Source organism: Apteryx mantelli, chromosome 16 (assembly GCF_036417845.1).
Source record: "Apteryx mantelli isolate bAptMan1 chromosome 16, bAptMan1.hap1, whole genome shotgun sequence".
Classification (NCBI taxonomy): domain Eukaryota; kingdom Metazoa; phylum Chordata; class Aves; order Apterygiformes; family Apterygidae; genus Apteryx; species Apteryx mantelli.
The window spans coordinates 20,430,818-20,458,811 of NC_089993.1; the positions used below are offsets into that span (position 1 = coordinate 20,430,818).

A 27,994-nucleotide genomic window follows, 5' to 3' on the forward strand; every position below is an offset into this window, starting at 1 on the left:
CGGCGGTGCTGGCCGTGGGATGCCGAGTGTCCCGGGACGGGCTCGGGACAGATGCCCGGTGTTTATCGGCATCGCGCCGCCCCTCGTAGGCTGCTTATAGGTGCTGAAAGCCGCTGGCGGCATTTCGAGGCGCCTCGGAGGTTCCCCGGGAGCAGCTTTCCCTCGTCCGGCGCTGCCGGAGCGCCCACCGCTCTGGGGGCCGACATGCTGCTTCCCGGTGCTGTTTTATCGGGAAAGCTCGAGCCCTTCCTGGGGGAAGGGGGCTGAAATGCAGCCCTGCTCCTGCGATCCCGCTCCGGCCGTGCCGGGATCCCCGCTCCGCCGGCCCTCGCGGCGATAAGCATCTGCTCGACATTAAGCGCATCCTTAAACCCGAGCGGAGGCGGCCGCCTTTGAGCTTCCAGCCGAGTCGCAGGAGGATAACGGCGATGGAAGTCCGCCCACGGCTCGGCTCGGCTCCTCGCGTAGCTCTCGCTGCCGAGGCGGCGTGTCCCGTCGGGAACGGGCGTCCGTGGGTGTTTGGGGCGGGAGGGATGTTCTCGGTGGGAGGCCGGCGCTTCCCGCGGGGCAGCCGGCGGCTCAGGGCTGTTCCCGCCGCGGGCCTGGGGCCCCTCTCCGCCGCGGGAGCGCCACGGAGCCGTTTTCCGTCCGCGGCCCCGCGCCGGCGGAGAGGAAACGCCACGGGAGCCGACTTAAAAGCAAGTATGTGAACAATGTAAATTAGGCAGGAACGCTGCTGCCTGTGTTTTCTCCAGCTCTGCCCCGGCAGAGGCGGAAGAGCTTGGCGTGCCGCTTGGAGCGCCGCCCGGCAGCGCCGTCCCCAGCGGAGCCGGAGCGCTTCGGCCCCGTTGGAGCCGTGCAAAGGAAAGGGCAAAGCCCGCTTGGCGGCGCCGGGAAGGGGCCCCGGCGCCCGGCTGGGCTCCTGGGCAGCGCCGCGGCGTTGTCCGTGCGGAGCAAAGCTGTTTTGCTCCGGAAGCGGAGCTTCGGGGTGCTGCTCCCGCTCTGCCGAGCGCTGACTCGGCCGCAGGGTGAAAGGTGAATTTACGCTCCGGGAAAGGGAGGCGACGAAACTCCCCGCGCTTTGGGCGGTGCTGCTGTTTTGCAGCGAGCCTGACGGCTGCTAATTAATTGCGTGGAAGCCCCTCGTTAATCAGAGCCGGTGACGTTTGTGGTGCCGGCTCCCTGGTGGAAGGTACCTAAAACGCCCGGTTGTACGGAGCGGGAATGCACGCTCACCCCGGGAGCGCTGCTCGCTGCAGCCGGCCCCGGGGACACAGCGCAAAACCTGCGCAAAGAGCCCCAAAAAGAGCCGGCAGCGCCCGGAGGGAGCCTGGATCCGGGCGCAGCGTCGGCGCCACATCCGCCCCTCGCGAATAGTCAAAACCAAACGTCTTTTGAAATAACGAGAGGAGGAAAATACAACACTCTGGTACCGGGTGTGATTTGCTGCCTGATTTTTTGTGAGCCTTCGTGTTTGCATGCTTGTCACCGCCGGCGGGCAGCGAAGCCGAGCCGTTTTTAACGAACCTGGAAGTCCTGCAGCATCAGGGATGCTCCGGGAGCTGGAGCCCGTAGCAGAAAAACCAGATGCTGCCGGAGCTGCAGTAAGATTGTGAGAACTGCCAACACCCAACCAGATTTTTTTTTATTATTATTATTATTATTGTTGAATGTGTTTCATTGTTGCTTAATGTCTTGTTTGTGCTTTTTTAAAATGAACCAGCTTAAAGGGTGTTTCCTAAACCTTTTTCCTTCCCCACTGCCGGCGATTTGCCTCGCGCCATAGCCACAGCGCTGGGGTGGCGACGCAGCTCATCGCCCCGGCGGGATTTGTCCCGCGCGCGGGCACCAGCCTCCCTGCCGGTTCAAACACGACGCCTTCTGTGTGCACCCTGCCTTGGCGTTTTCCCCTTTGCTGCTGCAGGGGTCTTGTATCTGAATTTCAAGAGATGTGTCTGAAATTTGTTTTTAAAGGGTTTTGGATGTTCGCATGTATGGAGATTCCCAGAATCCAAATTTCTTATGTGACTGCATGTGTGTGTATATATATATGTGTGTGTGCACACGTAAATATATATATGTGCGCACACACACACACGTATACACCCGTGTGTGGGTGTGAATGCATTAATGCTTGTAGGTGGAATATGATGTGTCATTGCTTTTTCATTCCAACTGATGAAATTAGGGGCCAGTGGTGGTATCTAGGTACCCAGAAGTGATGCATGAATAAATCGCTTTATTGTACGCAAATAGGCAAAAACGCAATTACTTTTTATTGCGTTTCTGGTACCTGTGAATTTAGCTCGGGCGAGGAGGCTTTCCCGCTCGTGGCGGGCGAGGCGCCTGTGGGCGCCGCGGGGAGCGGGGCAGGCAGACGGAACGGGGGCACCGCGGCTTCTGCAGGGGTTTCCCTTTGCACAAGGGCGACTTGGTTCCGCGCCTTCGGGGCGGCCCCACGACGTGCCGCCGTCCTAGGGAACGCTTTGCCGGGGAAGCTGCGTTTCCCCAAAGGCGCAATTCCCCCGGGAGCTAAGGAAATATCTTCCCAGAGCACAAGCAGGGAAACGTTGGCGCAGGTCGCAAGGAAAATAAACAGCGGAGCTGGCAGGAGCGGCAGCGGCTCCCTCTCGACCACGCACCGAAGGGCGAAGCGCTTGAGCCCGATTCAAGCGAAGGGGACTTGAGCGTTTGCTTAATTCTGAAGAGGGGCTTTGCGGAGATGGGCTCCGTCCACGGCCCCTTTCCTCCAGCCGCTGGAGAACGCCTTAGCGGGTCGCTTTAAAAGCCCGGCGGAAGCGCTGTGGTCGTCCCCGTAGCAGGGAAGCGGCGTCGCCCCGGGATTTCTGCACGTTGTTCAGAGCCAAACTGGGACATTTTGTTCAAAAAAAAAAAAAAAAAAAATTTTTTTTTTTGGAATTCTTTTGCGTTAAAGACCTCGGCTCCAAGATTTTGTGGTGAAAGCGGAGTCCTGGGTGGGACGCTCCGGTGGTCGCTCCCCCGCGGCAGGACGCCGCTCCTCCCGGCTGCGCGGGGCCCTGGGCGCCCTGCGAGGTCCCTCGCGCGCCTCCGGGCTCTGACCCCGTTCAGCCGCTGGAATCATTTCCTGTTCTGCGCCGTTTTCGGAGGGCGCCGCAAGGCGAGCTGGAAACGCTCGCAGGGAGGGCGAGCTGCCTGCGCCGGGGCCATGGGAAAGCGCCGGGCTGCCCAGTCCGCGGAGGGAGGATCGGCGCGCAGGGGGGGTCGCGGAGCGGCGTCGCCCCGCGGCTCGTCCCAAATCCCTGCCGCAACCCCCTCCTGCTGCTCCTTCCCAGAGGAGTCGCTCTCCGCCGGCGTCCGCTTGCAGCTCGCAGCTGGTCCGCGGCCGGCGGCGCGGGAGGCGGCAGCGCCTTCGTAAGCGCTTTTTGAAGAATTTGCCGCTCTGACCCTGGCGCAGCCCACGCGTTTCTCCCGTGCCAGAGCTGGGACACCCCGGCTGTGCTCTGCCCTGGCATCCCGCAAGGGCACCGCTTGTATTCCTCTCGCTTCCCCCGTTCCTTCCCGGATGCCGGGGACGCGTTATCTGAGCCGGTTCTTGGCTGGAAGCGCCTGGGTGACGGCCAGGCTCGCCCCCAGCACCGATGGCGGCGTTCCCACCACTCCGTGTCCCGGGGCAGACATTCCCTGCGAGCGCGGCCCCATCCCGGCACAGCGTGCAGCTGCGGGCTGTTTCCGCAGGGAGCCGAGCGGCTCCGGGCGGGATCGCTCTGCACGCCGTCACCGTGGGTGCCCAGGGGGCTCCCGTGGCTCTTCCCGGGGCATCGGACCTGCCAGCCGCCGTGCTCTGGGGAGCTCGGAGCAAAGGAACGCTGCGCAGAGCAAATCCCGAGATCGTCTGGCGTAGCCGCCTGCCCCAGCCGGCCCTGCGGAGAGGCAGCCCGAAGCGATGGGGGGGAAAAGCGGCTTTTCTGCATTTGTGTCTTCGAGCCGGAGCGCCGGGGACGGTGGGTGCTGCCCGCTCGCCAAGGGGCCGGGGTGTCCCCGGCGGTGATTGGGGTTGGGACGGTGCCGGGGTCTGCTCCGACCCCTCACGTCCTTCCCGTGGAGCTGGAGGCTGCCCTGCTCCCCGCGTCCCGTAGCCGCCGCGGAGCCGACCCCGGGAGCAAGCCCAGCCCTGCCCAAACCTTGCCGATCCCGGTACTTAAGCAAGCCGGGGGGGGGGGCTGTCCTGGGGGGTTTCCGTACGTGCCATCGAAGCGGCTGGCGCGCTCGGCTCAGGGCGCTGCCGGACTGGGGCCGGAGGGGAGTTTCCCCTTGGTCGCTGCATGGTCGGGGCCAGGTTTCCGCCTCGCCTCTGCCACGTCCCGGGCATCCCTGGGAGCCGGGAGCAGCCCCGGCTGGCAGCGCAGGCGCCCGCGGGAGACGGCTCGCCGCGGTGTTTCCTGCCGGGATTATTTGGATTTATCTCGCTCTGTCCAGCTGCTGCTGGGGCCACGGTGGCCCCGCGGTCTCTGTGCACGGCGGCGTTGCCGCCTGGGGCTGGGTGCTGCAGCGTGACCGAAGGCTTCCGCGCCCCGCGCGGGACAAGGGGGCGAGCGCGATGCCCTGTGCCGTGACGCCCTTCTGGCTGCTAAATCGCTGCAGAACGAGGAATCGCGGCTTGGGAGAGGGACCCGCGCTGCCGAGCGTTACTGCCCGCTTGCATTAACGCAGCGCCCGCGGCTGCTCTCCGCGTGCCCCGAGGGACGCATTCCCGGCAGCGGGAGGTCCGGGAGGCGGCTGCACCAGGTCCGCACCGCTTCCCGCCCTGTCCTCCATGGGAAAACCCCCTCTCCAAGGGGGTAAAAGAGCCGGGCTGAGACCCCAAAGGGAACCAGCCCCTGGCTGAACGGGGCGGGCAGGGAAACCTTTGCGTCGCGTGTTTAGTCTCGTTCGGTTCTCGCAGCGCCGGGCTCACGTTTGACCGGAGCCCCTTGGCCGGGGCCCAGGCGTCCCAGGTGGTGTCCGCACGGCTCGGGGTCAGCGACCGGGCGCACGCGGCCCTTCCTGCAAAGCCGGCAGCTTCCCAGCCCCGTGGAGCGGGTGGTGCGGGGCGGCTGCAGCACGCAAACGTGGCCGGGCGGCTCGTCCTGGCGCGGGGCGGTCGCGCCGCGCTCGTTATTGCAGCTGCGCCGCGCTCGTTATTGCGCCGTGCCTTTTGGCCGGGACGGGGGCGTCAAGGAGGTTTCCACCCGGGCTTTTCATCGCGAAAGAAAGGCGGCAAGAGACTCCGCCGCAAATGTGACTTGAGGAGAAGAGAGAAAAGCCGAAGCCTGGGAGGGGGAAGGGAGCAACGCGTCTCGCAACGAAAATTTAAAACTCAGCCACGGGGAATGTTTATCTTAAACCACAGGCAAAAAAGCGAAAGCGTTTCTGTTTGCAAAGCGGCTGCTGCGGGAGACGCGCGAGCGCGGCGCTGGACCAGGCTGCGGCGCTGGCGGCGCCGGTGCGGCCCTGCTCCTTGCTGCTCCCCGGGGCGCCCGCAGGAAACAACCGGGAGGGGAAATCGCCGCGGTTGTTCGGGCTTTGCTGGTGAGGCAGCTCAGCCGGAGCCGCGGCAAAGCACGCAGCGGGATGGAGCTGGCATCCGCCCGGCCGGGCAGCCGGTGCGCCCGCGGCCAAAGCCACCGCGGACGGGGGCTCGGGTCTGCTCGGCATTCGCGGCAGCGCCTCGGCCGCTTGCGGAGCGACCTGCTGAAAGGGGCTCCGGGCAGGATCCGGCTCTGGGAAGATGCCGGAGCCCTGCTAGAGGATGGCGACTGCCGGGGCGAGCCGCAGCCCCGCGGGAAAGGGCCGGTGCTGGCGGCCGTTCCAGGCCCAGCGCGCCAGGAGAAGAGGCGCGGAGCTGGGCTGGATGGGCAGCAACGACGCGCGCGAGACGGCGGGGCTAATTACTGCAGGAATTACTCGATTGCTGCTGGTGAGGCCTCCGGATTTTGACAACTCGCTCCGGGAAAGACGGAGACAACCCCGAGAGCAGCAGCAAGCGGGTCGCAGTGCGGCCGTGAGGAGCAACGGGAAGCGTTAGGTTTATTCAGTCCTCTGCCGTCTAGCGGCTGCGTGGCGGCAGGGAGAATCTCCAAGGCTGAGGAATGGGCATCGGGGTGGGTGTCCGGAGCTTAATGCCACGGGGGGTTTTTGGACGGCAGCGTGCAGGGAGGTGTGTCGGAGCCGGCGTCCTGCGTGGGGAGAGGATCCTCCGCGGGGAGAGGCCGGGCACGATCCCGCAGCCTCCGCGAGGACCCGGCGCCCGCCGGGGGCAAGGAAAGCGGCTCCGCGAAACGTGGGAACAGGGATCACCGTGCCCGGGGCCCCTCGAGAGCCTCGCCGCCGGGAGGCACCGAGACAAGGAAGATAATTGTAGCTGCGTGCGATGCTGATGTCAGTGGGATCAAGGGCATGGCACTGCCTTAAATAAATAACTAAGGTTAATACATTGTCTCCGTAAGCCTGTGTTCTTTGCGCGGGCTCTCGGCTTCGTTTCCTCTCTGCCGAGGGCGGTCTTGGCGGGGCTCCGCAAACTCGGCTCCAGACGCTGGGAGCGCGAGTCTCGGCTTATGGGCGTACTTTATCTGGGCTGCTTTTGATGAAGGAAACGCATTTTCTTTTTTTTTTCTTTTTTTTTTTTTTGATTTCTCTGGAATGGGTTTTGGACAATTGCTTTTCTAAAATAGACTCAATGAGAGGAAATTCATTTGTTAACCTGCCCCGTTTAGCTGGAACAGGAGGACGGTGCGCAGATATGTAGTTTCCTTGTTAACTTTATTTCTGATTGCATGTGCTTTAAAACACAACAAAACCTGCAAATTAAAAAAAAAAGTCTCTTTCCCCCCTCTTTTTTAATCAGGATTTAAACGGACAAAAAGAGCTGTGTCCACGTCTCTGCCACCTCAAGAAAGGCCCCAATGGCTACGGCTTCAACCTGCACAGTGAGAAATCCAGGCCGGGGCAATTCATCCGCTCGGTTGATCCGGATTCGCCAGCCTCTAAAGCAGGACTGCGGCCCCAGGACAGGCTCGTGGAGGTAACGGCTTGGGTGGGGGGGTCTGCAGGTCGCTTCCCGGTGGCCTGGGAAGCCTTTGGGGGGTTTTCTTGGCCCGTTCTGCACCGGGATCCTTAAAGCCTTGCAGCACGGCGGGACGAGCTCCCTTTTGCAAGGGGGGAGATGGAGAGCAGAAGTGACACGACTCTCCCGGGCGTCTAGGAGGTCTCGGAGCTTCTCTGTCAGCTCCGCTGCGTGTTCCTGCTCAGTGCGGTAGCAAACCTGCCTCCGCTAGAAAAAGCGAAGGTGTGTGCGTGCGGCGCGGAGGTGGGGACGCTGGGTGGGAGAGGACGTTCAGTGCCCGGCTCCCGTGGAGATGCCTAACGCGGATGGCTGGCTAGGGTTAAGCGCCTGCTCTTCGTGGATCTGGCCTCGGGTGCTGGTGGAGCCGTGAGGCTGCTGGAGGTGCTCTGGGAAGCGGCTTCGCAGTCCTGCAGCAGCACTTGCCTTATCGCGGAGGGCAGAGGTCCGCCTGCTCGGCGCTCCCCGCTGAATTGAACGCAGCTGATCAAAAGCAGGCGCTTGTACGCGCTGAAATCTAAATAACGACGTTGGCTCCAGCGAGGCACGCAGGAGGACTGGAGCGGGCTGAGCGCTCCGCCGAGAGCCTGGGCTGCGCGCTGCCCCTGCGCCCGTCTGGCCGATGGGCTTGGGCGGCTCGGGGGTGCCAGACCCGTGCACCCCTGTTCAGGGTGGCATCGCGGTGGGCGCCCGTCTCGCCTCCAGCACCGCTGCAGCCTGGAGCCAGAGGGGAGCAAGCCTCACGCGCGGTGGCGTTTGCTTGACGTCACTTGCTCCGCCGATGCTGAGCTGCCTGTAGCTGTTTTTACCCGCCTTAGCGGAAGGGGCAGAGGGACAGACAGCGCCGGTGCCAGCAGGAGGACTACGGAAGGGAGCCTGCTTCTCTTCGATGCGGCACCCCGGGCAGCCGCCCCTGCTGCGGCTTTCAGCAGCTCCTTGGCGCAGCCCGGCTCGGCTGACGTGCTGCAGGCAGGGCAGGCGTCCGGGAGCGGAGGGGAAAAGGCCTTGCAGAGAGATGGCTAATACACGAAGCTGTGGATTGTGAAAGACCTGGGGGGGTTGAAAAATTGCTCTTGGAAACGATTTCCTGTTCGCTCAGTGCTGAACAACAGAATTTTTGATGCGGCTGAGAATCGCCCTACTTTTTGCTTGTTTGTCTCCTGCCGTTTTCACTGTGCAATAAGTTTCCCCGTTCGGAGCTGCGCGTGCTCCGGGCAGGGTGTGAGCAACGCGCTAACAAAGCGGCAGATACGTCTGTGCCCCTGCAACAGCGTAAATTACTGCTTTAGCTTTTGTATCGTGGTGACACCCGGTCGGTCCCAGGGAGGGGTGATGCCCTGTCGCGGGCTGGGGGCTGCGTGTTGGCCCTCCTCGGAGCAGGGTGAATTCAAAACCCTCCTGCAGGTACCAAACCATGGCCGTCACCCACCGGGTCGGGAGGGAAAAGAGTTTTGGAGTCTCGGAAGGAAACTCCCAGCCCGCGGAGCCAAGCGGTCACTGAATTAGGGAAGAAGGGAGTTAAGACCAAAGCACTCGCTTGCTTTCCAAGCCCATGAATAATCATTCAGGAGTCGGTGGGAGCCGCCTGCTTCTTTCTTCTGGCATCTGCTCGGTGTCTGTGTCGTTCCCGGGAGGCCCCAGTCCGCGCTCGCTCCTGCCGCCTGCATGTTTAATGCCGGGAGCAGCCCGGGTGCTGGGGGCAGGGAGCCGGGGCGCCCGCGGCAGCGGTTCACCGCGGCGGCATGTCACGCTGAGGTATTTTGTTATTTATTTATCGGTCCTTGGCAGGGCGCTGGGCGCACACAAAGAGGGAAGAGGTGAGCTGGCGAGCGGAGAAACCCGATCCCCTCCGCGCTGCCTCTTCGGGGCGCTCGTAAATATTTGATGCTCGGCGGCTCCGCTGCGCTGGGGAGCCGGGGGGGAGCCCGGACGAGACCCGGCTGTTTCCCTTGCCTTGCCTTGCCTTGCCGGCACAGGCTGCAGCTTGCAGCTTGCCCTGGCCCTCGAGGCCCTGCAGGGGCTGCTTCCGCCGCAGGTTTGGGGGGGAAAGGGGGGTTCCGGCACCCAAAACGCAGAGGGGAATCCAGCTTGGGGCTGGCTCAGCTCTAGCTCCGCAGAGCTGCCCTGTCCCTTTTCCTGGAGTTTCTCTAAACCCCGAACAGCCTCAGCACGACCCAGGAGGCTTTTCAGGCCCAGAAACAGCTGGGGCTTTGCAGGAAGAGGCTTCACAGCTGTGCTGGGACCAGTTTAATCTAATATCCTGCTTCTTGCAGTGATCTGGGACTGGCTGTGAAGTCCCCGGGCGCGTGCTGCTGAGGATAAAGCCGCACTTGCAGACAGCTTAGCTTCCCGGGGAGGCGCCGGGGTTGCCCTCGCCGCCGGGCTCTGGCGGCGTGCCCGGCCCCGACTCGGGGTGCGCTGCCCGTCCCGGCCCCCGGCGGCCCTGCGCTCGAGCGTCCCGCGCGCGCTGGGCGCGAGCAAGGCGTCCGTCTGCGGGAGGAGAGGGAAGGCGAAACGTGTTGGTGCTCGTAATCCCTGGACAGCTCGGGCCCTGTGGAAAAGCAGATGTGTCCGTCGAAAGTATGCATGGCTATAAAATTACCCGTGGCTTAAAAAAAAAAACAAACAAAAACTGCCGTCCAGTTATCATAACTGAGGCCTTTCTGTGCTGAACGGATTTCTGAAGTCTTTGATTTATTCCAGAAAGTCGTAGTAACAGAATAGCTGTTTTTCAGAGGACTCGATTATTTAATTACGCCGTGTACTGGTGGTCTCCACGCACTCAGCAGTACCTGGTGTTCTCCTGTCAAAGCCGCGTTAGCACGTCTGCTCTGCAGCCTAGCAGGCAGATGCCTTAAGTGCAAAATGCAAGACCAGCCACAAACAGTGGTTTGAGCTCTATCCGTGAATGAAAAGGGATTGAGCACTAAAAATGGTTTATTGAGTTGAACAAAAGCAGGCCCCGTAGCGATAAGCAGCGAGTGACTCGGCAGTATCAAGACCTTTTCATGCAGGACAATGGGTGTATTCATTCCCCACCAAGAACAATGCCTAGAAATCACAATTGTTCCCTTTTTGTGTTTGGAACAATCAAGAGAATAATATCACGTTTGTTGGCAGGTTGCAAACAGCATGCAATAAAGGAAAAAATTAATCAGTGCATCGCGTATTCTGACAGCAGTGCTCCGCGCTGCTCGGCTCTATGGGTCAGGGGAAATTCTTGTTTTTCTTTCGCTGAGGGACAAATTGGCACACGTTAATGTGAGGTTAAATCTGCCCTGGGGCAGGTATCGCGGAGCAGCTAAGGTGCAGCTAGTTGTCACCCTGTCGCTTGTGCGCGTGTTCATGCCCTGCGGTGAATCCGAGATGCCTGGGGGCAAATCTGAGATGATTGCTGGATTTTAAATCATTAAAGAGGGGAAACAGAGCGTTTCCATAGGAACTGGGTAGATAAGGTAATAGTAGAGACTGCTGGCAAGTTGTGATTTTCCAACGGCGAGTTGTGATTTTCCGACAAGCGTGTTCAGGATATGGGGCGAAGGCAGAGGTTTGCAGTCCCATGCCAGAACGATGCTCCCGCAAAGGTCCTTGGAGGGAAGGGCAGCTTGGTGGGAAGCCACGACCAGCCCACGGGGGGGAAAAAAGGGAAAAGCCCATAGCCTTCTTATGACCCCAAAGGAAATTCAGCAGCGTGACTCCCCGAGGTCTGTTCCTGGGGGGGAGGACGTGAGTTCGGGCAGGCTGGTGAGGGAAGGGCCGCGGGCGGCTCGGGGGGACGTCGGGCGGACGCTTTGCGAAGACGTCCTCGCCCCGCGCCGCCGGGTTTCGCCCCCGGGGTGGGCTGGCACGAGGGCGCCCGCCTCTGATGCCGTCGCTTTGCAGGTGAACGGGATAAACGTGGAAGGCCTGAGGCACTCGGAGGTCGTGTCTCACATCAAGTCCAGAGAGAACGAGGCCAGGCTCCTGGTGGTGGACCCCGAAACGGACGATTACTTCAAGAAGCTGGGGGTGACCCCCACGGAGGAGCACGCCAAAGGTGAGACCGGGCTTCCCTGGGCGGCCGGGTGCCGTTCCCACGACTCCCTGTGACACTGGGTGGGATTTCAGAAGTGGCTGAGAGTCATGTTTCCCTTCTGCCTCATCCCTCAGTAGTTTCCTGAGCACCACCCAGCTATTTATAAATAGGGAGAATGGTTCCTAATCCAGCCAAAAAAAATAAATTGTTATTTTTACACGGTGAATAATTAACTTGTGGAACTGGCTGCCAGAAAATGGTTGAGACAAAAAAGCGTGGTGGGATTCGGCAAGAGCCGGATCCTGGGGCGAGCCGCGAGCTCGCGCTGCAAGCCGTGGGGCAGATGCTCAGATGAGACCAGTCCACCTGGTTCGAGCTGAGCTACCTCCGGCGAGGGAGAAGCGTCACCGATGGCAGTTTCCAGAGGCCTCTCCGTTTTCTGCCGCAACATCCGGCACCCTCAGAGACAGGGTGTCCCGTGGCCTCACCCAGGAAGGTCCCAGGGGCCAGGAAGCAGAGCAGCCCGCTCGTGGGAGAAGGCAGAGCGCCGTGAATCCTGCGCTCCTCCTCGCTCCGGCAGAGGAAGCCCGAGGGCGTGCGGAAAAACGCCAGAGCAAACACCACGTACGCGCAAAGGGAAGGGTTTCACGCGACACCGATCACACGGAGAGCTGTTGCAGTGAATGTTTTCCTTGCCGGTGAAACCTGGCAGAGAAAGCTGCCCGTCCACTCTGCAACCTGTTGTGCTGCAGCCTCCCATCCCGGGAGCGAGCGCCGCGTTCCCCCCGACGCATACTTCCCTCCCGGCTGCCTCAATGGGGAGCTCTGTTTCTCCATACAGCTGTTCCTTATCTGATCTGAATTCTGGCTCGGACAATCGCTCGGCTTCGTCAGATGCTCAATGGAGAGATTTGTCCAAAAAAAATGGGTCAAACAGTTCTGAGAACTGCATGGGGCAAAAGCGGTGTCAGATGCTCCGAATCGGTTCGAGGAGGAGCTGGTGCGAGAGTTGTCTGTTGGCGCAAACAATAATGGAGCCGTTGTTCTCCGCTCGTGGAGACGTAGCCGGGGTTACTGACACACAAGTGATGTTCGGTTACATATTCAAGCGCTGCGCCTTGGTTTTGCAACTCCCCGCTGCACTGATAGCGTGCCACCTTGCCTTTTTCTTCAGGGATCGCTAAGAGTTGGGTCTGCCTGGCTGATGATTGCAGACACGCCAGGCTCAAGAATCCCAACATCATAACGGAGGCTTTTGCACCAACACACATTCAAAATTATGGTTTTATTTAATTTTTTTAAATGTAAAGGTCCCCTTAACTTGCAGTAGGAATCCCTACAGCTCACACCGATGCAGCCCTCCAAATCCGTCTTTAAGAAAGCCCAGAAACGTCTTAGATGATGTATTGAGACAATGGCTTTGGGGCTGTAAAATTAGCATCCCTGAGTTTCTGTAGTTGCAAGCTGTGCTTGGCACCAGGCGCTGCTCTTGCTTCACTGGATTTCGTGTTGCACAATGCAGTGCACGCACATCATCGTCTTCTGCTCGTTTGCCGTAATATGGTGGCAGTCTGAGGTCCCCGCTGAGACAGGTCTCTTACTGTTCTGCGTGCCGGAGGGATGCACAAAATGAAGTCTTTTGCCCCAAGAAGTATTCATTCTCGACAGATAATTCAGTTATTAATCCTGTCACGTGATTAGCACATCTGTTACAACCAGTGTCTCATCTGTCCCAGGCTGCCTTTAGCAATGACTTGGTAGTGGCGACTGGCAGCTCATCGGCATAACATTTGTCATTATATGGAATATTATTAGTGCAAATCATTGGAAGTGAGCAAAAACAAAAAGCTGCAAAGATGCGGTTACATGAAGAGCGGGTTATTTCCCACCCGCTGTTGTGAAACCAGCAAGATGCTGATTTCAGCAAAGAATGTTGGACTGGTTTGCAGATTTCTGATTAAATAGCTTGTTCTTCTTCTGAAGAAAATTTACTTAATATTCAAAAAAAATATGGAAGTGTGTTGTATTTAGCGCTTATAGAAGGAAGTTATTTGGTCCCCAAGTGGTTCGTGGAAGGAATTTTTTTCTGATGAAAACAGTGAAATCGAGTGAAGCCAGGGGAACTTTAAAAAAACGTGGTTTCCCGGAGGGCGCGAGGAAGCGGGCGGGCTTGCGCGGGGTCCCGGCAGCAGCCCGGGCGGTAACCTGGCTGCAGCCCCGGGAGACGGGACGCGCCGGCTTTGCGGAGCGCGCGGAGGCGGCCGCCGGAGCCTCGGCGCCGGGAAAGGCGGGCTCGCGTCTGCGAGGTGGGCGATGCCGCGCGAGGCCCGCGAGCCCTTCCGCGTGCGCTTACCAGGCGTTTTCTCTGCGCGGTCCGTAGGTGCGGTACCTCAGCCCATCACGAACGGATCTGCGCAGACTCAGGTGAGTCATCGGCCCGCTCGGGCACGCGCCGACGGCTGGGGCGACAGGGCGGCGTCCCCGTTTATCCCCGTTTAGGAGAACGCGTGGGGCGATCGGGGAGGACTAAGGGGAGAGGCCAGGCTCCTGGGATCCCGGCTTTTCCCGAGTCTCGCCTGCGATGGGGAGAAACGCGAGCCTGCAGGGATGACTTGCCAGCCTGCGGAGTGGAGAGGGAACCTCAGGGTGTCCCAGGGGCTCGTTTAGCTCAGCTTTACTGCTGCTGGCTGATTTTAATTGCTTCCTCCCGCAGCTTTAATTTAGGGGGTTAAACGAGGCTGGTTCCAGCCCCATTTAATGATTTTCCCCAGGGACAGAGAACATAAGTAGCTGCTAAGCGCTGGCAGGGTCCTGCCGGGGGCAGGCGGATGGGGAAAGCGGTGGCCCTTCTCCCCCCAGGTCTGCGGGAGAGCTGCAGAGCTCGGGTCGGCTCTGCGGCGTGTGCGTTTGCAAATCACACACACGCACACACAGCATCACTCCAATTCAGAGTCCTCCCTTTCAGGCTGTTTATGTAGCTGGCCTTGTCTCTGGAAAAACTAGGCGTTATTCGCTACCTGGCAGGGCTGGCTGTGATTTTCCTCGTGAGGCTGTAGCATTTCTCTGCAGAGCTGGGTTTTTGTTTTTTTTTTTTCCTTCAGTCTTTGTGCAAACTGTATTAACATTTTAATATCCAATAGCTGAATGGAGGATCCACGTCTTCATCTCACAGTGACCTTCAAAGTCCTGGGAAAGAATCAGAGGTAAAAAAAAAAAAAAAAAAATGTATCCTCTCCTCTTTTTACATATTTATGTATGTACATACCTTTGTGATATTGTGTAAAAATGGCTTTAAATGCATTTTTGATTTTGAGCCTGCAGACTTAGGTACGGCTGTACTCATCAAATAATCAAAATACAGAATTTTCTTTCGTGTCTGGAGCTGTAAATCTTCATGAAATGTACCTATGAGCTACTAGCGGCTGCTGGTTCCAGCTCAGAGGTGGTTGCGTTTCTGGGACGCATAAACAATTCCTTTAGGTAGTTTATTAAGGACTCGGGATCCTTGAGGCTGAAGCGTGCTGCAGCAGTACAAGCTGCTATCACAAAGATGTAAACACCCGGGGAAGGGGCGATTATCTGTAAACTCCATCTATAAACCGCCCCCCTCAAACCCGCATGTGAAATGCTTAACAACCTTCAAATGTGAATTAAATACCATTACGCTCTCTGTTACTGCTCTTTGGCTTTCAGATGCGCGGAAGCTAAAATGCACAGAGTTTGATTAAACCGGGTTTAAAAAGACGGCTGAGAGGTTGGAATTACTTGGCCTGTTTCTGTCTCGTGTGAGCGAAGCCCTGGCTCTGCGAGCGAGCATCCGAGCTGCGCGGTTTTTCCGCCCGTTGTCGGGGGACAGAGAACTCGCTGGCTGCAAGTGGCCTCTGCCAGCAGCAGCAGATGTGCTGTATTAATAGACAAGTTTAGCAAGGGTTCGAATGCATGCTTCTTGGCCAAGTTAGACCCTGCCTCTAAGAGGACTTAGGTGCGCTCGTACCTTCAGGCACCGTGACCTTAGTGGGGATGGCGACGGTACTGCCTGAAACTGGAACAGAGGGAAAACATCAAGGGATAACTGCAGCAGTTAATTGGTGCCTTGTTGGAAGGCGACTCTTGCTCTAATAGCCTGAAACAAGGGGTAAGATGAAAGGATGCCTTCAAATAGTTTTAGATCTGAAGTATAATTACACTGACGGAGCCTGCAGGAAAAGAGTCGAAGGCTGTGAAAAGCAGAGCTGCGAGGTTCTGGCCTAGGATGCTATTAGGAACAAGGCAGCTTGGAGCATAATAAATATATCACAGTATTCAAAGTAGCTGCTCAGGATAGGAGGAGCTTGGATTCGGTGACCCGGAGGGTTGCTTCCAGATCTGTGCTTTTCTGTTAGAAAGCCTGACTTCGACATTACAGCAAATGCAGGACGAGCTTTGGGCTGGAGAACAGGCTGATCTCTCTAAGCAAGATGAAGGAGAAACCCAAAGTAAACCCAAGGCATAAATGTGATTAGATGGGTACTCTGTGTTATTAATTTAGCAGTTTTTTCTTAAAATAATGAGTAGCAGATTTTTTAGGGATATCTGGAAGGGGAAGCATGACGTCCAGCAAGCGCTTACGCAGCCACCTCTGAAAATCCAGAAACTCTAAAACCTCTTGGTCTTGGAGACTGCAAGCACCAGCTCTATCTGGGAACGGGGGCCCGATGTCTCCAGTCTAGCATTTCTGTTTCTATCTGGACATTAAATAACACATGTCCTGATTCTCAGAGATGATGTTCAGTGAGACCTGGTGCTGGCTGCGCTGGGGAATCGGGCCGTCTATATCGCAGCGCCCCAACGCACCAGTTGCTTCCTTTGAGGCATGTCTGGGCCACTTGGGAGCTTGTCCCACCTCCTCGCTAGAGACTAGCGTCCCTGGAGGAGGGTGGTGGAGGGGGTTGTCTGCTTCTCCGCCACCGCAGCTCGTAGCTTGGTACGCTTGTTTAAACCACCACCAGTTTCAGTTTATGTTAATAAACCAGAGCAAAGTCAGAGCTGGGGCCGTTACCTTTCAGACAGCTCTGCTGCGAGCCTTGCCCATAGTTAACGGGATGGTTTGTTAAAGCACTTTCTTTCTAGAGTTTCATATGCACTTTAGGGGAACGGTGCTAGGAGACGGGCTTTAAAATGTTTCCTTAAAACTTTAGGTCTTGGTTTGTCAGCTGTTTACACGAGTGTAGCGAGTGCAAAACGCTGCCGTTCGGCTCCCGCGTGCAGCGGCTTCTCCTGTGCAAGCGCAGGCGCAGCCTGGGGAGACGCTCCCCGGATCCGGCATTCCCGCGAGGCGCTCGGGCCTTCGCCGCACCGAAAACAGCACTTGTTTAAGTGCTGATCGCTGACAAAGCCTCAATACAGGTGCGATCGCTGAAGCAGAAGCTTTAAATTACACTGGCTGTAGAACGTGCCACCGAACCGCTTCTGCTGAAACAAGTCCCAGCAGCAAAGGTGCTTCTCTGCTGGGCAGGCTCCGCTGCGGGATGCGAGGGCCTGGGAGAGCCAGCGAGGAACCCCTGTTCAGCAGGGACAAAATGGAGTAAAAGCTTGTCAGAAATCTTCCTGAAGACAAATACCGATGTAGCAGAAAGTGTTTAAACCTGCATGTTAATTGTACCCTGCGGCCTTGATGGCCATCTTTCACCTGCTATAGAAACAAGAGGGTCAGGATTGGTTTACAGGCAGCTGGGATTTTTGGCACATTGCGGCAGCGACTTCAGAAAGGAAAGTGAATTCTCTTATCGTAAAAGCCCTTTTATTAGGCAGATGGAAAGACGCTGTTTTCAATACAATTCCCGAAGCAAACGTTGCCTGCACTGGTACCTTGTGGCTGGGCACGGCTGATGGGAAAGGCGGGATGGCGTTGCTGTCCGCCCCGCACCGGCGCATCGCCACTTCCTCACTCGGGTCAACCGCTGGCACTCCGGGAGCGAACGGGCGGACCGGTCAGGCAGAGGCGGGGAAGGACCTGCTTAACACCTACGCGGCTCGCTCCGGAAGGCCCATCCAGCTTGCTTCCTCCTGTCGATACTTTCTGCCAACACCAGGCACTTATTTGTGCTTTTCCAGAAGAAAAGCAGAGCAGTTTGTTTTCCCTTTGGCAACAGCTTCTGTAGTTCTGCTTTTCCACTTCCAGTCATGGCAGCCGCACGTTCTCCAGGAGGGCAAAAACCCACAAAAAGTGATGTAGCAATCAACTCTGTGGCCACACAGATACTGCTGCTGCCAGTTAAGCCACAGACACGACACGGGGGAGGGACTTTGACTTTCTGCCCCCAAAAATGAGCTCGCTTGTCATGCACGCTCCGGGAAGGGCTTGCTTCTGGCTTCTCAGCAGGGTTATGCCAGCTAAAACACTAAAGGACAACGCGACCTCCCCGGCAGCCGCAGGGTGGACGCTCTGTCCAGGGGTCAGGTTTCGGTGCGCACGTGTGTCTGTCGGTCCATGCTTCTCCCCGCGTGGGGCACGCTGCCCCGGGCAGCCTCTTCCACCGGCTCGCGTCCTGCGCAACGGGGAAACCGTTCGTATCTGACGTCTTCTCTCCCCCTCCCCACCCAGGACGGAGAGTCGGAAAAGAAAGACCCGTTTGAGGAGAGCGGGCTGACCCTGAGCCCAACGGCTGCAGAGGCCAAGGAGAAGGTGCGCGCCAAGCGGGTGAAGAAGAGGGCTCCGCAGATGGACTGGAACAAGAAACGAGAGATTTTCAGCAACTTCTGAGCCTTGCTAGCGGCTCCTTTCTTCCCTCTCTCCTTTCCCTGCACTTGGCTCTCCCTGGCCCGGACGTTTCTGAGGTGCCTAGGCCCTGTCTTCAGTGTCCATGTGAGATGCTTTGTGCTCTGCTCTTCACTGGTTGCTTTTATGAGGCGTATTTTAAAGTCCTTTTTTTATTATTATTATTATTGTTGTTATTATTATTATCGTTACTCACCAGCGATTCTCGTAAGACGAATGTGACCAAAGCTCCTTTTCTTGCTTGCTCTGGCTGCCTGCAGTTCCCTGTTCCTGCTGAGAAAGGACTGGAAGAGTTTAGCTCTTGTTTCTTACCTGGGTAATTTAGGCTTTTATTACTTTGTGGGGTTTTTTTGTTTTGGTTTTGTGAGTGTCCCAGACTGAGCCCCGTGGGATGCTCTGTGCCCCTGTGCAAATGTCTTACGTCCTCGTGTCCCTCGCCTTGGGCAAGGGAGTCCAGAGAAGAGGTTGGGATGTTGGTGACAGCCCCCTCCCTTGCACCCAGTCTGCAGCACTAACTACTCACATCGTGGGAAAATGGACAGTGGCTGTAAATTGCTCTTGTTGGCTTTGCTATTGAAATGAAAAAGATTTTTCTGTTTGTTTTAAATGAAGCCCCATATGTTTCTAGTTAGTGCAGGAACCTCCCTCCCCACCAGCGCCTTCTACCAAGGCAGTAAAAGCCCCTTTCTCCCCCCTTCCCCCTTCCCTCCAGACAGCTCTGCAGAGAAGAGATGGCAGGATTTAAAAACAAAACACAGACCCAGCAGCCCAAATGCCACAGGCCTCATGATTTGCATAATCAAATGCAGCAATGACTGGCACGGGGAAGGGAGGGGAACGAGGTGAAGCCGTCCCCGCTCAGGGTAGCGGCGAGTCCGTGCTCCTGGCAGCGCTTCGCTTCGGCAGCGCGAGGATCTGCCTCGGCAGCCCGGCTTCGAAGGCCTTGCGAGAGGACCAAAGCCGCGAGGTGCTACAAACTCCGCTCTTCAGACGGACTCGAAAAGAGCACAAGGGAGCATCAGCTGGCAGCCAGGAACGACCGTGTGCCGTGGGGATCCAGCTCCAGCAGCGGGCTTGGCGCTCCGCAACACGGGGCTCGGCCCCTCCGCGCGCGGGCGCCGCGTCCGGGACGGAGCCCAGCTCCCACCTGGTTTGTTACCTCTGACCTGGTATTTAAAACCTTCCTTTCTCCCCGCTTCTGCTGCTCTCCCTCCATCCGCGTTTCCCGTCTGTCTGCTCTCCGTCGTGCTGCTGCGGGATGAGCGGGGGGACGTGAGCTCGTCCTCCGAAGCGGTGCCCGCCGAGCGAGGGGGTCTCCGCAGGGCTGGCTGGGGAGCAGGCAGCAGTCTGGTGTCGTGGGCAATTGCTTTGGCTTCCTCTGCCCTCCTTTGTAAACACCCTGCTCTCAGCATTAGGTCCTTAAAATGTATCTTTAAAGCATTACTGATTAAGCCAGTTAAAGCTCTTTACTGCTTTCCTTTGGCTGAAACGAGGGAAGATGACTAAGATGGGATAAAACACTAGCAGCTTCCTGCCAGAGGTGTTTTACCAGGGAAGGGTCCAGGCCACGAAGGGCTGGAGGGTTCCCGTTCCCTCTTACCAAGCTCTGATAATTCCCCAAGCCCGGCTGTTGCGGCTGCCACGTATTTCAGACCAAATGTCAAAGCAGCACTTGGAAGGGACTGGGCACAGTGGGACAGTCAAGAACAAAACCACTTTCCCCTGCGAAATGCAAATGGTGGCAATAACACGGGAGCCGATGACCGTTTCGAATGAAACGCGCGGCTCAGGCTGCCCTGTTGCTCTCCAGAGCTGCGGTATTGCGAATGACTGGCCTTTGGTTTAGTTGGAGCACTATGGATATTGTGAAGGTTCTGTGTATATTCCGTATATATTGAGCTAAAAGGTGCCTTATAACATTTACTGCTCTCCTCAGCAGCTGACTCCGTCTCGGCGCAGCATGGGGGGGCTGAGGGGCAGCGGGGAGGGCAGCAGCGGAGTCCGGGGCACTGGGCTTCGCTGCGGGGGCAGCTGATGCGCGTGGCTGCTAGCTAGCTGCTGCCAGAACATGGAAACCCTCGGGGGGGGGCTGAAGGACATGATTTCTCTGTTGTGAAAGTGCAAAACGTTGAAGGGATGAACAAGTTTAAAGGTGATTTTGGAGAGGAACTGGTGCAGGTGTTCGGCTATTGGTGATGAGACTGGGAGCAGGTTGATGGATCAGGATGTGGGGAGGTTTTCCTCCCTCTGGGACTCTGCCGTTAACGAGATGCCTCTTCCCTACTACACTTCAAAGACAATTAGCTCCTCTCTTGTTGGCCACAGAAAACATTTGCTTCCAAAAGAAATCTGTAATCTACTGAAGAATCCCTACTTTTTCATGGTATGCGCCTTACTTTCGGTGCCTGCACAGCCAAACCTCAGACAGTGTCACAGTCTGCGACGGGCACAGCATTCCCCATTACATTATGAAGTAATTGTCACAAGCCATGACGTATGTCAGAAAGCAAAGAAGTGTTTGTAAATACCACACTTCTCATACAAGACTGGACCAGTGTAGTGGGGGGGGGCGGGGGGGGGAAGAACATGTGGTTTTGAATGCAGATCAAAAGAAATCAGGTGTGCAAATATGTACTGATAAGATTTTAAAATCTTAATCTCTGCTTAGTCCATGGAAACTGCTCCTGGTTAAAGCACTTATATTTCTGACATCTTGTAGCTCGGCAGTAATTATTCAGTTCCTGTACATTTAACTTGGAAAAAAGAAATCAGTAAAGTGTAAGGCTGTTAGCTGCATTGTAAAAACATAATGTACACTGTAATGTCAGTAATAAACTTGGTTTTGCCACGTACAACTTATTTGTTCATTCTTCATCTGTTTGGTAGGCAACTTCAGAGTGGAATTACATCCTTCTTTAGTGCTTTGCTTCCTCCCTTGCCTGTTTAAAGAGTAGCTGAAATTAGCCCTTTGAAGCTCTACAGTGAAGTCAGCACTGCCCTTTCTTTGAAGAACAAAAAAACACAAGTGTTGCTGGTGTCCCTTCTGTCAGCTTCTGAGGTATGTGCTAGCCTGGATCCTGGAGCTACTGTAATCCCTCCTAGCACACACAAAACCAATGTGTAAGAGTCTTGGTTTCTCTTTAGGGGATGATAGATAGTTTTTGGATGACTCCAAGATCTATACTAGGTTTTCTAAGCATAAATCAGAAATCTGAAAGCAGAGAGAGCCTCACTACAACTTCTTAGATAAAGAGAGAAAAATGTTAATGCTGCAGCTGTTTCATTGTCCCCAGTGCTACCTGCCTTCAAGCAAGCACTGCTCATCTCCAGCTCCTGCTGTGGGATTTAAATACACAGTTAAGTGCTGCCCAACTGGGGCCTTAAATTGAATAGCTTTGCCTGGATCAGTCTGTCTCGTTGAGCTCATTCAGAGCAAAAATAATTGTGTTTGGCTAAAGTGGCAATAAAGAGTAAAGCCTGGCTGGCTTGTCTGCTGCCCACTGTGCTCTGTGTTCCCCCGGGCTCCCTGTGCTACCAGGACTCAAAGGTCGCTTGTCCAGGCAGTGGCCGCCTCTGATCCTGCTTGTGAAACCTTTGGCTGTACCTTGTTAAATGCAGTGTCCCTCTCTGCCAAGGCCAGGCAGGCGACTTGGCATGTTGCGTGCTGCCTGCTCTCAGCTGGCAGGGCTGGTTGCTATGGTCTCATGCTTTGGTGAGGTCACCAGTACTCTCCTCCCCCTGCCCTGCGCTGCAGAGATGCCAGCAAACCCTACGGGTGGAAATAAAAAAAACCCCTCACTTTTATTAAATGTGTATTTACAAGCAGCAGCAGGTTCTGCAGGACAAAAGGTTTCTCACCAGCTGCTCCTGACGCCGCATAGCCTGCTGCTCTCCTGCGCCATGCACAGGCATTCAAACAGGACCTGGAGCCTGCAGCACTGATGCAGCAGGACTGATGCACTTTTAAAGACACTTTTTCCCTCCTGAGAGCTCAGCCATTGCGAGGCAAGCTTCTCCCTCCCCAGAGAGCTGAGCTGGCTGCAGCTCCTCTTTCCCTGCAGTCGCACACTCAGCCCCATGCAAAACGTCCATACTGGGGCTCAGCTCTGGGCTGCTGCTGTGCTGAAGCAGCTCTGTTGCACTAGGAAGACTGGTTGATCTGTCAGCGTCTCTTAGCAGCTGGGCAAATGTCTTGATTGAGGCACTCTCTGCAGCGAGGGTTCACGGGCAGGCAGGTCTGCTGGCCAAAGCCCACCAAGAGCCAGTTTATCTCCCTCCAGAGATCCCTGCAGGGAGAAGAGAGTGTGAGCAATCCAGTGCAGTTGTTTAGAGGTGTTAAAGAACAGTCCATGCTTTTAAATGGGTACCTTCCCCCTACGGCTTGTTCCATTTGGCTCCTCAAGCCTACTGGAGGTGGGTCCCAGCCTGCTGCTTAGTACAGCCCTCCCAACCTTATCCCTCTGAAATGGGGGTGGCAGGGGGGGACATGGGACAAAGGAAGCGCATGGGGTCATTGTCTTGTGCTAAGGCACAGGCCAGACATGGAGATGTGACAGACCAGGAGGCGCTACCTGTCGATTAGCATTCACTGCAGAAGATTAAGCATCGTTGAAGGCTAGAATCCAACCATGGTCTGATGCTGCTGTGGCTATTAGGCTCAGCAAGGTCACATGTGGAAAAACACCTGGTTTGGAGCATGGTAAGCTCGTCTAGGCAAGAGAGACTAGCATCAAGGCCTCCAGGTACTTTGCTGCAATAGTGATGTTTGACACATCTGGCAGCAGGGAAGCAGCTGAGATGCTGTTGCTGCTCTCTGGGAGCATTAGTGGATTAGTCCCCCATTAAAAAAAAAAAAAAAGAGAGACCTGGATTGCAGTCACTGAAAATACCATAAGCAGGATTGTGGGCAGATACAGTTCCTGCAACTAGCACGAGGGGCTTTGTATGGAGAAAGGAGACTGGGGTGTCAGATCTCACCTGGGCAGCCAGTCCTCCAGTGCCACCCGAGTTTCCTCAGGGGATCTGGTCTCCTTCTTCACCCACTTCAGCCTGTTTGTGATCCTGTGCACGTGGGTGTCCACACCTAGCATGGGAGATCACAGAGTTTGGGTGGGGGAAGGCATGCCTGAATGGAGACAGCACAGCCAAGGCTGCTTGTTGCAGCAAACCAGCTGCAACACCCTGCAGTGGGCTTCCTTCATGGCCCTACGGGAATGGGGCAGGCAAAATGGAAAGGAAGGGTCACTGTCAGAACAAACATGCTAGTTTCTTCCTAAGACCAGAGCCAAAAGCAGAGGGGATGGATATCTCACACCATGCAGCTAGCACCATACGGACACACTCTGACATAGCCTGCCTACAAAGGTTTGGGTGCTATGATCCAGCAGGCACAGGGCAGCGGGTCCTGGGCTCTCTCCCTCTGTGTGTTTCAGCTGATGTTATGCAAGTTGCAATCTCTGCCCCTTCCTTTACCCAGATGGAAAACACATTTCATAATACCTACTAAGACAAGAGGGTTTGTGAGGCTTAAACGAATGTTTATAAAATGCTTTGAGCTAAAAAGCTCTGAATGCAAAGTATATTATTGTTAGATCAGCAGCGATAAACCTGTCTCTATGGCTAATTGGGCAAAACCCAGGAAATTGCTGTAAACAGGAAGACTTAAGTCTTGCCTCCTAAATCAAAACTGAACACACAATTATTTGGAAAACAGTTGGCTAGTTTGGCTCCCTCTAGATTTCCCTCCCCCACAGCAGGGGGAGAATGAGAGATCTAAAATGCCGTTGAATCTAGCACAAGAACCGCATTTTGTACAGCTGACGGTCACCAGTGGGGCTGCAGGAGTCAGCTGCTGCCCGCGCTGACCTTGGGATTGCATACTCGCTTCAGCAGGAGTCATTCATCAGGTGGCACCATTACCAGCTTTCCCAGGGCTCCTCCATTAAGCGGCAAATACACTTGGAATATTAATCTGTCCCCAGAGGCCCCCAGGCTGCGCGGCCTGCCGGAGCGCTGCAGCCGATCATCCAGCCCCATCTGCCGGCTGCTGCAGGCAGCACCTCAGCCACCTTCCCATCTGCACTTTCAAAACAAACACCGTGCAGAAACGAATCCGGCCTGGGTCTGTCCCAGGCCCACCTCCACGACAGACTTCCTCCCAGACTCCCAGTGCTAAAGCACCCGGTTCCACAGGGGGACAGCTAAGCGCTCGCTGTGCTCTCAGCTCAAGAAACATGGCAAAGAAACAACTGTACCTGTTGTCACAAGCCTACTAGCCAGCTAAGCATCCAGCCACGGGAACTAAAGATCAGAAAGTCAGTAGTCACAGACTGCCTGGAACCAAATCCTTCCACAACTCATCAGGAACTACCGATTTCAAATGGTTGCCACTGGAAACTAAGACCTGCTTTTGCTGCCCTCTTACAGCTTGCCCAACAAAAATCCCATATGAGATTTGTTTAAGCAGAAACAACATTGGTTAAAAAAAATAAACTCAGATTAACATAAAATTATCCTCAAATCACAAAATTTTCCCCAACTCTATCTCATTTGACATGAAGGAGATGTCAAAGCATTATTCTACTAGCACATCTTTTTGGATGCTTACCAACTAGGCAATACTTGTACTGCCCACCAGCATCTGAGGGGAGGCAGCTGACTGCCCTTGGGGATATTTGCTATCAACTGTGGGGAAACCCTAGCTGGGTCCATGCTTAACTCGTAGCAACTCATCAGTTGAAAGTGGTCGAGAACTGTGTCCTTCACCCACACAAATACAAAACTTAGTCTGCAGCTGGCTAAACTGAAGCGATGCTATCAGGGTACTGGGGCAGGCAGTTTACCCAGCTTGAAATGCTTGCAGTGCTTCTCCTCTGCCCCGGGAATGGATCAGGCAGGATCTAGGAGGAGAGGAATGTGGAGAACATGGTCCAACCTACCTATCCCGGACACATTGTTCCAAGCAATGTGCATAGCCAAGTGGGCCATTTTGGGCCCAACTCCTGGCAGCTTCACCAGCTCCTCCACAGTACTTGGTATGTCGCCCCCATACTTCTGCTTCAGGATGGCTGTCGTCTGTTTTATGTACTTCACCTTGTTCTGAAAGACCAAAGGGAAAGGCAGAAAATCTAAGTTCCCCTCCAATACCAGGAAAAAAGAAAAACAGCTCAGAAAACAACCCATTCCTGAGCGTATGTTACACGTGAGGCCATGCACTTGAGTTTGCAGAGGGGAGACAGAGGTCTTTGATTTCTCCTTGAAAGCAAAATGCTGAAACATGGTTAGATCTAACCTCCTCTGCACGCTCAAGGCACTGCAGCAAGCAATCCTGCTGTGGATACAAATTGCTAAGCTTGGCATAAAACACAATGTTCCAGAGTAAAGCTCACCAAGGGGTATGAAAACGCCACCACAAACACAGGCTGAATACAGGCTGGGGACGCGTCTCTCAGGAGCGGGGCAGCTTCACACCCACCTACTGCCTTCACCACCTGCCTGCAGCACAGCTCCTGACCATGACGCAGAGGCTGCGAAGGCTGAGCCAGCACCCGCCTTGCCTTCCGCCCTGGGCCTCTGAGATGTCTCGGGCAGCTGCATGAGAGCAGAGGAAGGTGGAGGGGGTTCCTCTACACGCACGTCGGGCGCTGCTACGATCCTGCACTCACCCTCCAGAATCCTACAGGATAAATGATCTCTCCAAGCGTCACATCATCCATCTGCAAAATACTGTCGACTGTGAGGCCACGCTGCCTCAGGCGCAACATGGCTGCTGATGTCACCTCGTCTTTGGTCTGGCTGGAGAGCATCAGCGACAGCAGAACCTGGTAGCGCATAACCTGGGGGAAGGGGAGACAGTGAGACACCCAAAGGGCTCTGAGAGGATCCTGCCAGCTTTTGGGCTGGGTTCTCCAACCCAGTGGCATCCTCATTCCAGTGCACAGTAGAGAGCGACCCTGGTTCAGCCACATCCACCCAGAAGAGACTACAAGGCAGCAACAGAAATTAATAACCTTTTACTTCCCCACCATATAAAAAGGGGAGAGAAGAAACGCCTCCAATCTAAGCAATCAGCATGTGTGAAAGGGCAGAGAGCAGCTACTGTCTAGTGGGATCTCGTATGCAAGGATTTCAGTGCTTAGCCACAGAGGGCCAGACAAATTTTTTCCTGGTGTTGGTACTCTTAGGAGATTTCACAGGAAGTGCAAACGCCCATCAACTTTTCATGCAACTTGTGCTCTAAAGTAGCTTCTGAAAATCCTGTCCCCTTTCCACTACACTTCAGTAGGAACTGAGTATCTGACCCTAATGAGCTCCTTAGCAAACCCATCCTAAAGAAGTGGGATAACGAGCAGAGATCAGGAAATGGCGCGCAGCAACCAGCAAAGTTCCTCTGATGCAATCATGCAGCGTTTGGCCCAGACCATTCATCTCTTGTTTTTCAACTGATTTTTTCCCAGATGTGATTCTGCCCTATGGTCCCACCTGTCCCCACCAGTATCAGGAGGATGGTGTAAATAACTGGGATAGGTGCAGGATAACGTGGGTTACAATCCTTCCTCCAGCTCCCTTGCGAGCAAAAATTACAAAGCTGGAGGCACACCAGGAAAAAATCTAAGAGCGTGGAAGCTGTGTGAAGAGTATTGGTGCTGTACTGAGGGTTACAATATCTACTTTATCTCGGAAGGAACAGGCCTGCTCCCCCAGGGAAAAGAGTTATTTCCTAATCATGCATTGTCATTCCCCCTGGCCCCACTGCAGCACTTGGTGCTGGCCCACATGTTTGCAGAGCATCACACACTGCCTGAAGCTGCAGTCAAAGCTGACCATTTTCACCAGGGATCCAAGCGCCAGACACGACCCCAGCGACAGGGAGAGTATTACATGCAATGAAGCCATGCAGCTGTGTCTTGAAGATCCCTCCCTCCGAGCCCTGCAGGTCGGCGCGGAGTACACAGCTCACGCTGCTCTCCCGAGTCTGCCTGCTGGTTATCTCCATGGTCCCACACGAACGATGCGCATGGAGAGTGCGTCCCTACAGCCTCGGGTCCCAGCACTGCACCACGGCCCTGCTCCGCTTTGTTTTTTGTACTGATGGAAATGCTCCCCTTGGAGGGTGGTGTCATTTGGGGCCTTTGATTCCGTTCCCAGGCTCGGGGAGCACAGTGCCATCCCCAGCATGGCCCTTCCTTTCAACTAGTATCTCCTTAAAAGTGAATCACGAGAGGGGAGGAAGCCAATCTATGGTTCTGTGCTGTTCTGAAGAGTATAAAAGCAGCCTGGAAAGTTCCCCTGAGCTGCCCTCGCCTTCTCCCTGTGCTCTGTTTTTCCTCCGTATCACAGAGTCATCTTGCTGCATACTTTCCTGAGATGCCTACAGAGATTTTTAAGAAAAAAAGGACATGCCTTCATGCTCTTCCAGCCTACCCCAAAGGACAGTGCTGCCACAATACATTTTCAGGGTTTTCACTCCAAGTCCAAAATCATAATATTTTTGCCTCAGCTCCTACTCTTGGTTCATCCTGACAATTCTTCTGACAGCAGTTTAAGCAGAGGACAAGGGCTTTTCACAGCTGTGCTTGCTAGTCAGCCTCTAACGCCAAGCATGGGCTGAACGTGAGTGAAGAACAACTCAGCAAACACCCACTGCCATTCTGTAAGGACCCCTTGAAGCCAACGAGCCGGGTATAGGAGAGGGAGCTGCTGACTCTCCTGCCCCAGCAGGATAAACTGTTTCTCTTATACACACACTTGTGCAGCAGCCTCTCATGGGACTGATCCCAGCCTAGAGTCCTGATATGTCCTGCCTTTTTTTTCTGTGCTGGAGATATCCAGACCGGGACATAACCATGGGCAACATCTCTTCCACCTTCTAGGAGTGCAGAACGGGCTGTGCTGATGAGCATGAAGGAGACGAGAAGGCTGTAAAAGCAGGGCTGTATTTTCACGTGCCTATCCACTGAGCAGAGCAACAGGGCGTTGTTACCTGCGGAGGCGCGCTGCTGTCATAACACTTCTCCACTCCCATCCGATCCACGGGAGCATCTCTGCTGCTCCTCATTTCCCGGATACGCTCCAGCTGCTGCCGCCAGTTCCTCGGCTCCCACTTCGGCCTCTTGGGCTCAGGCGCCCCCTCCTCAGCACC

General features: G+C 55.7%; 2 protein-coding genes across 2 annotated transcripts in view; one reads left to right on the forward strand and one right to left on the reverse strand.

Moving 5' to 3' along the window:
• NHERF2 (NHERF family PDZ scaffold protein 2) overlaps nt 1–20,708 on the forward strand; it is a 31,955-nt gene extending 11,247 nt beyond the window's left edge. Inside the window, exons 3-7 of the mRNA XM_067306377.1 lie at nt 6,866–7,042; nt 10,964–11,117; nt 13,477–13,520; nt 14,237–14,299; nt 17,680–20,708. Coding sequence (XP_067162478.1) covers nt 6,866–7,042; nt 10,964–11,117; nt 13,477–13,520; nt 14,237–14,299; nt 17,680–17,838 — 597 coding nt within the window. The 3' untranslated portion in view covers nt 17,839–20,708. The remainder of the gene's footprint in view (nt 1–6,865; nt 7,043–10,963; nt 11,118–13,476; nt 13,521–14,236; nt 14,300–17,679) is intronic.
• Nucleotides 20,709–21,629: 921 nt separating this feature from the next.
• NTHL1 (nth like DNA glycosylase 1) lies at nt 21,630–27,994 on the reverse strand. Its single transcript, XM_013952028.2, has 5 exons — nt 27,836–27,994; nt 25,518–25,688; nt 24,792–24,951; nt 22,831–22,936; nt 21,630–22,139 (listed from the first exon to the last, which is right to left on the reverse strand). Exons 1-5 carry the CDS (start codon nt 27,908–27,910, stop codon nt 22,016–22,018), a joined length of 636 nt encoding a protein of 211 aa, XP_013807482.2. The 5' UTR covers nt 27,911–27,994; the 3' UTR covers nt 21,630–22,015.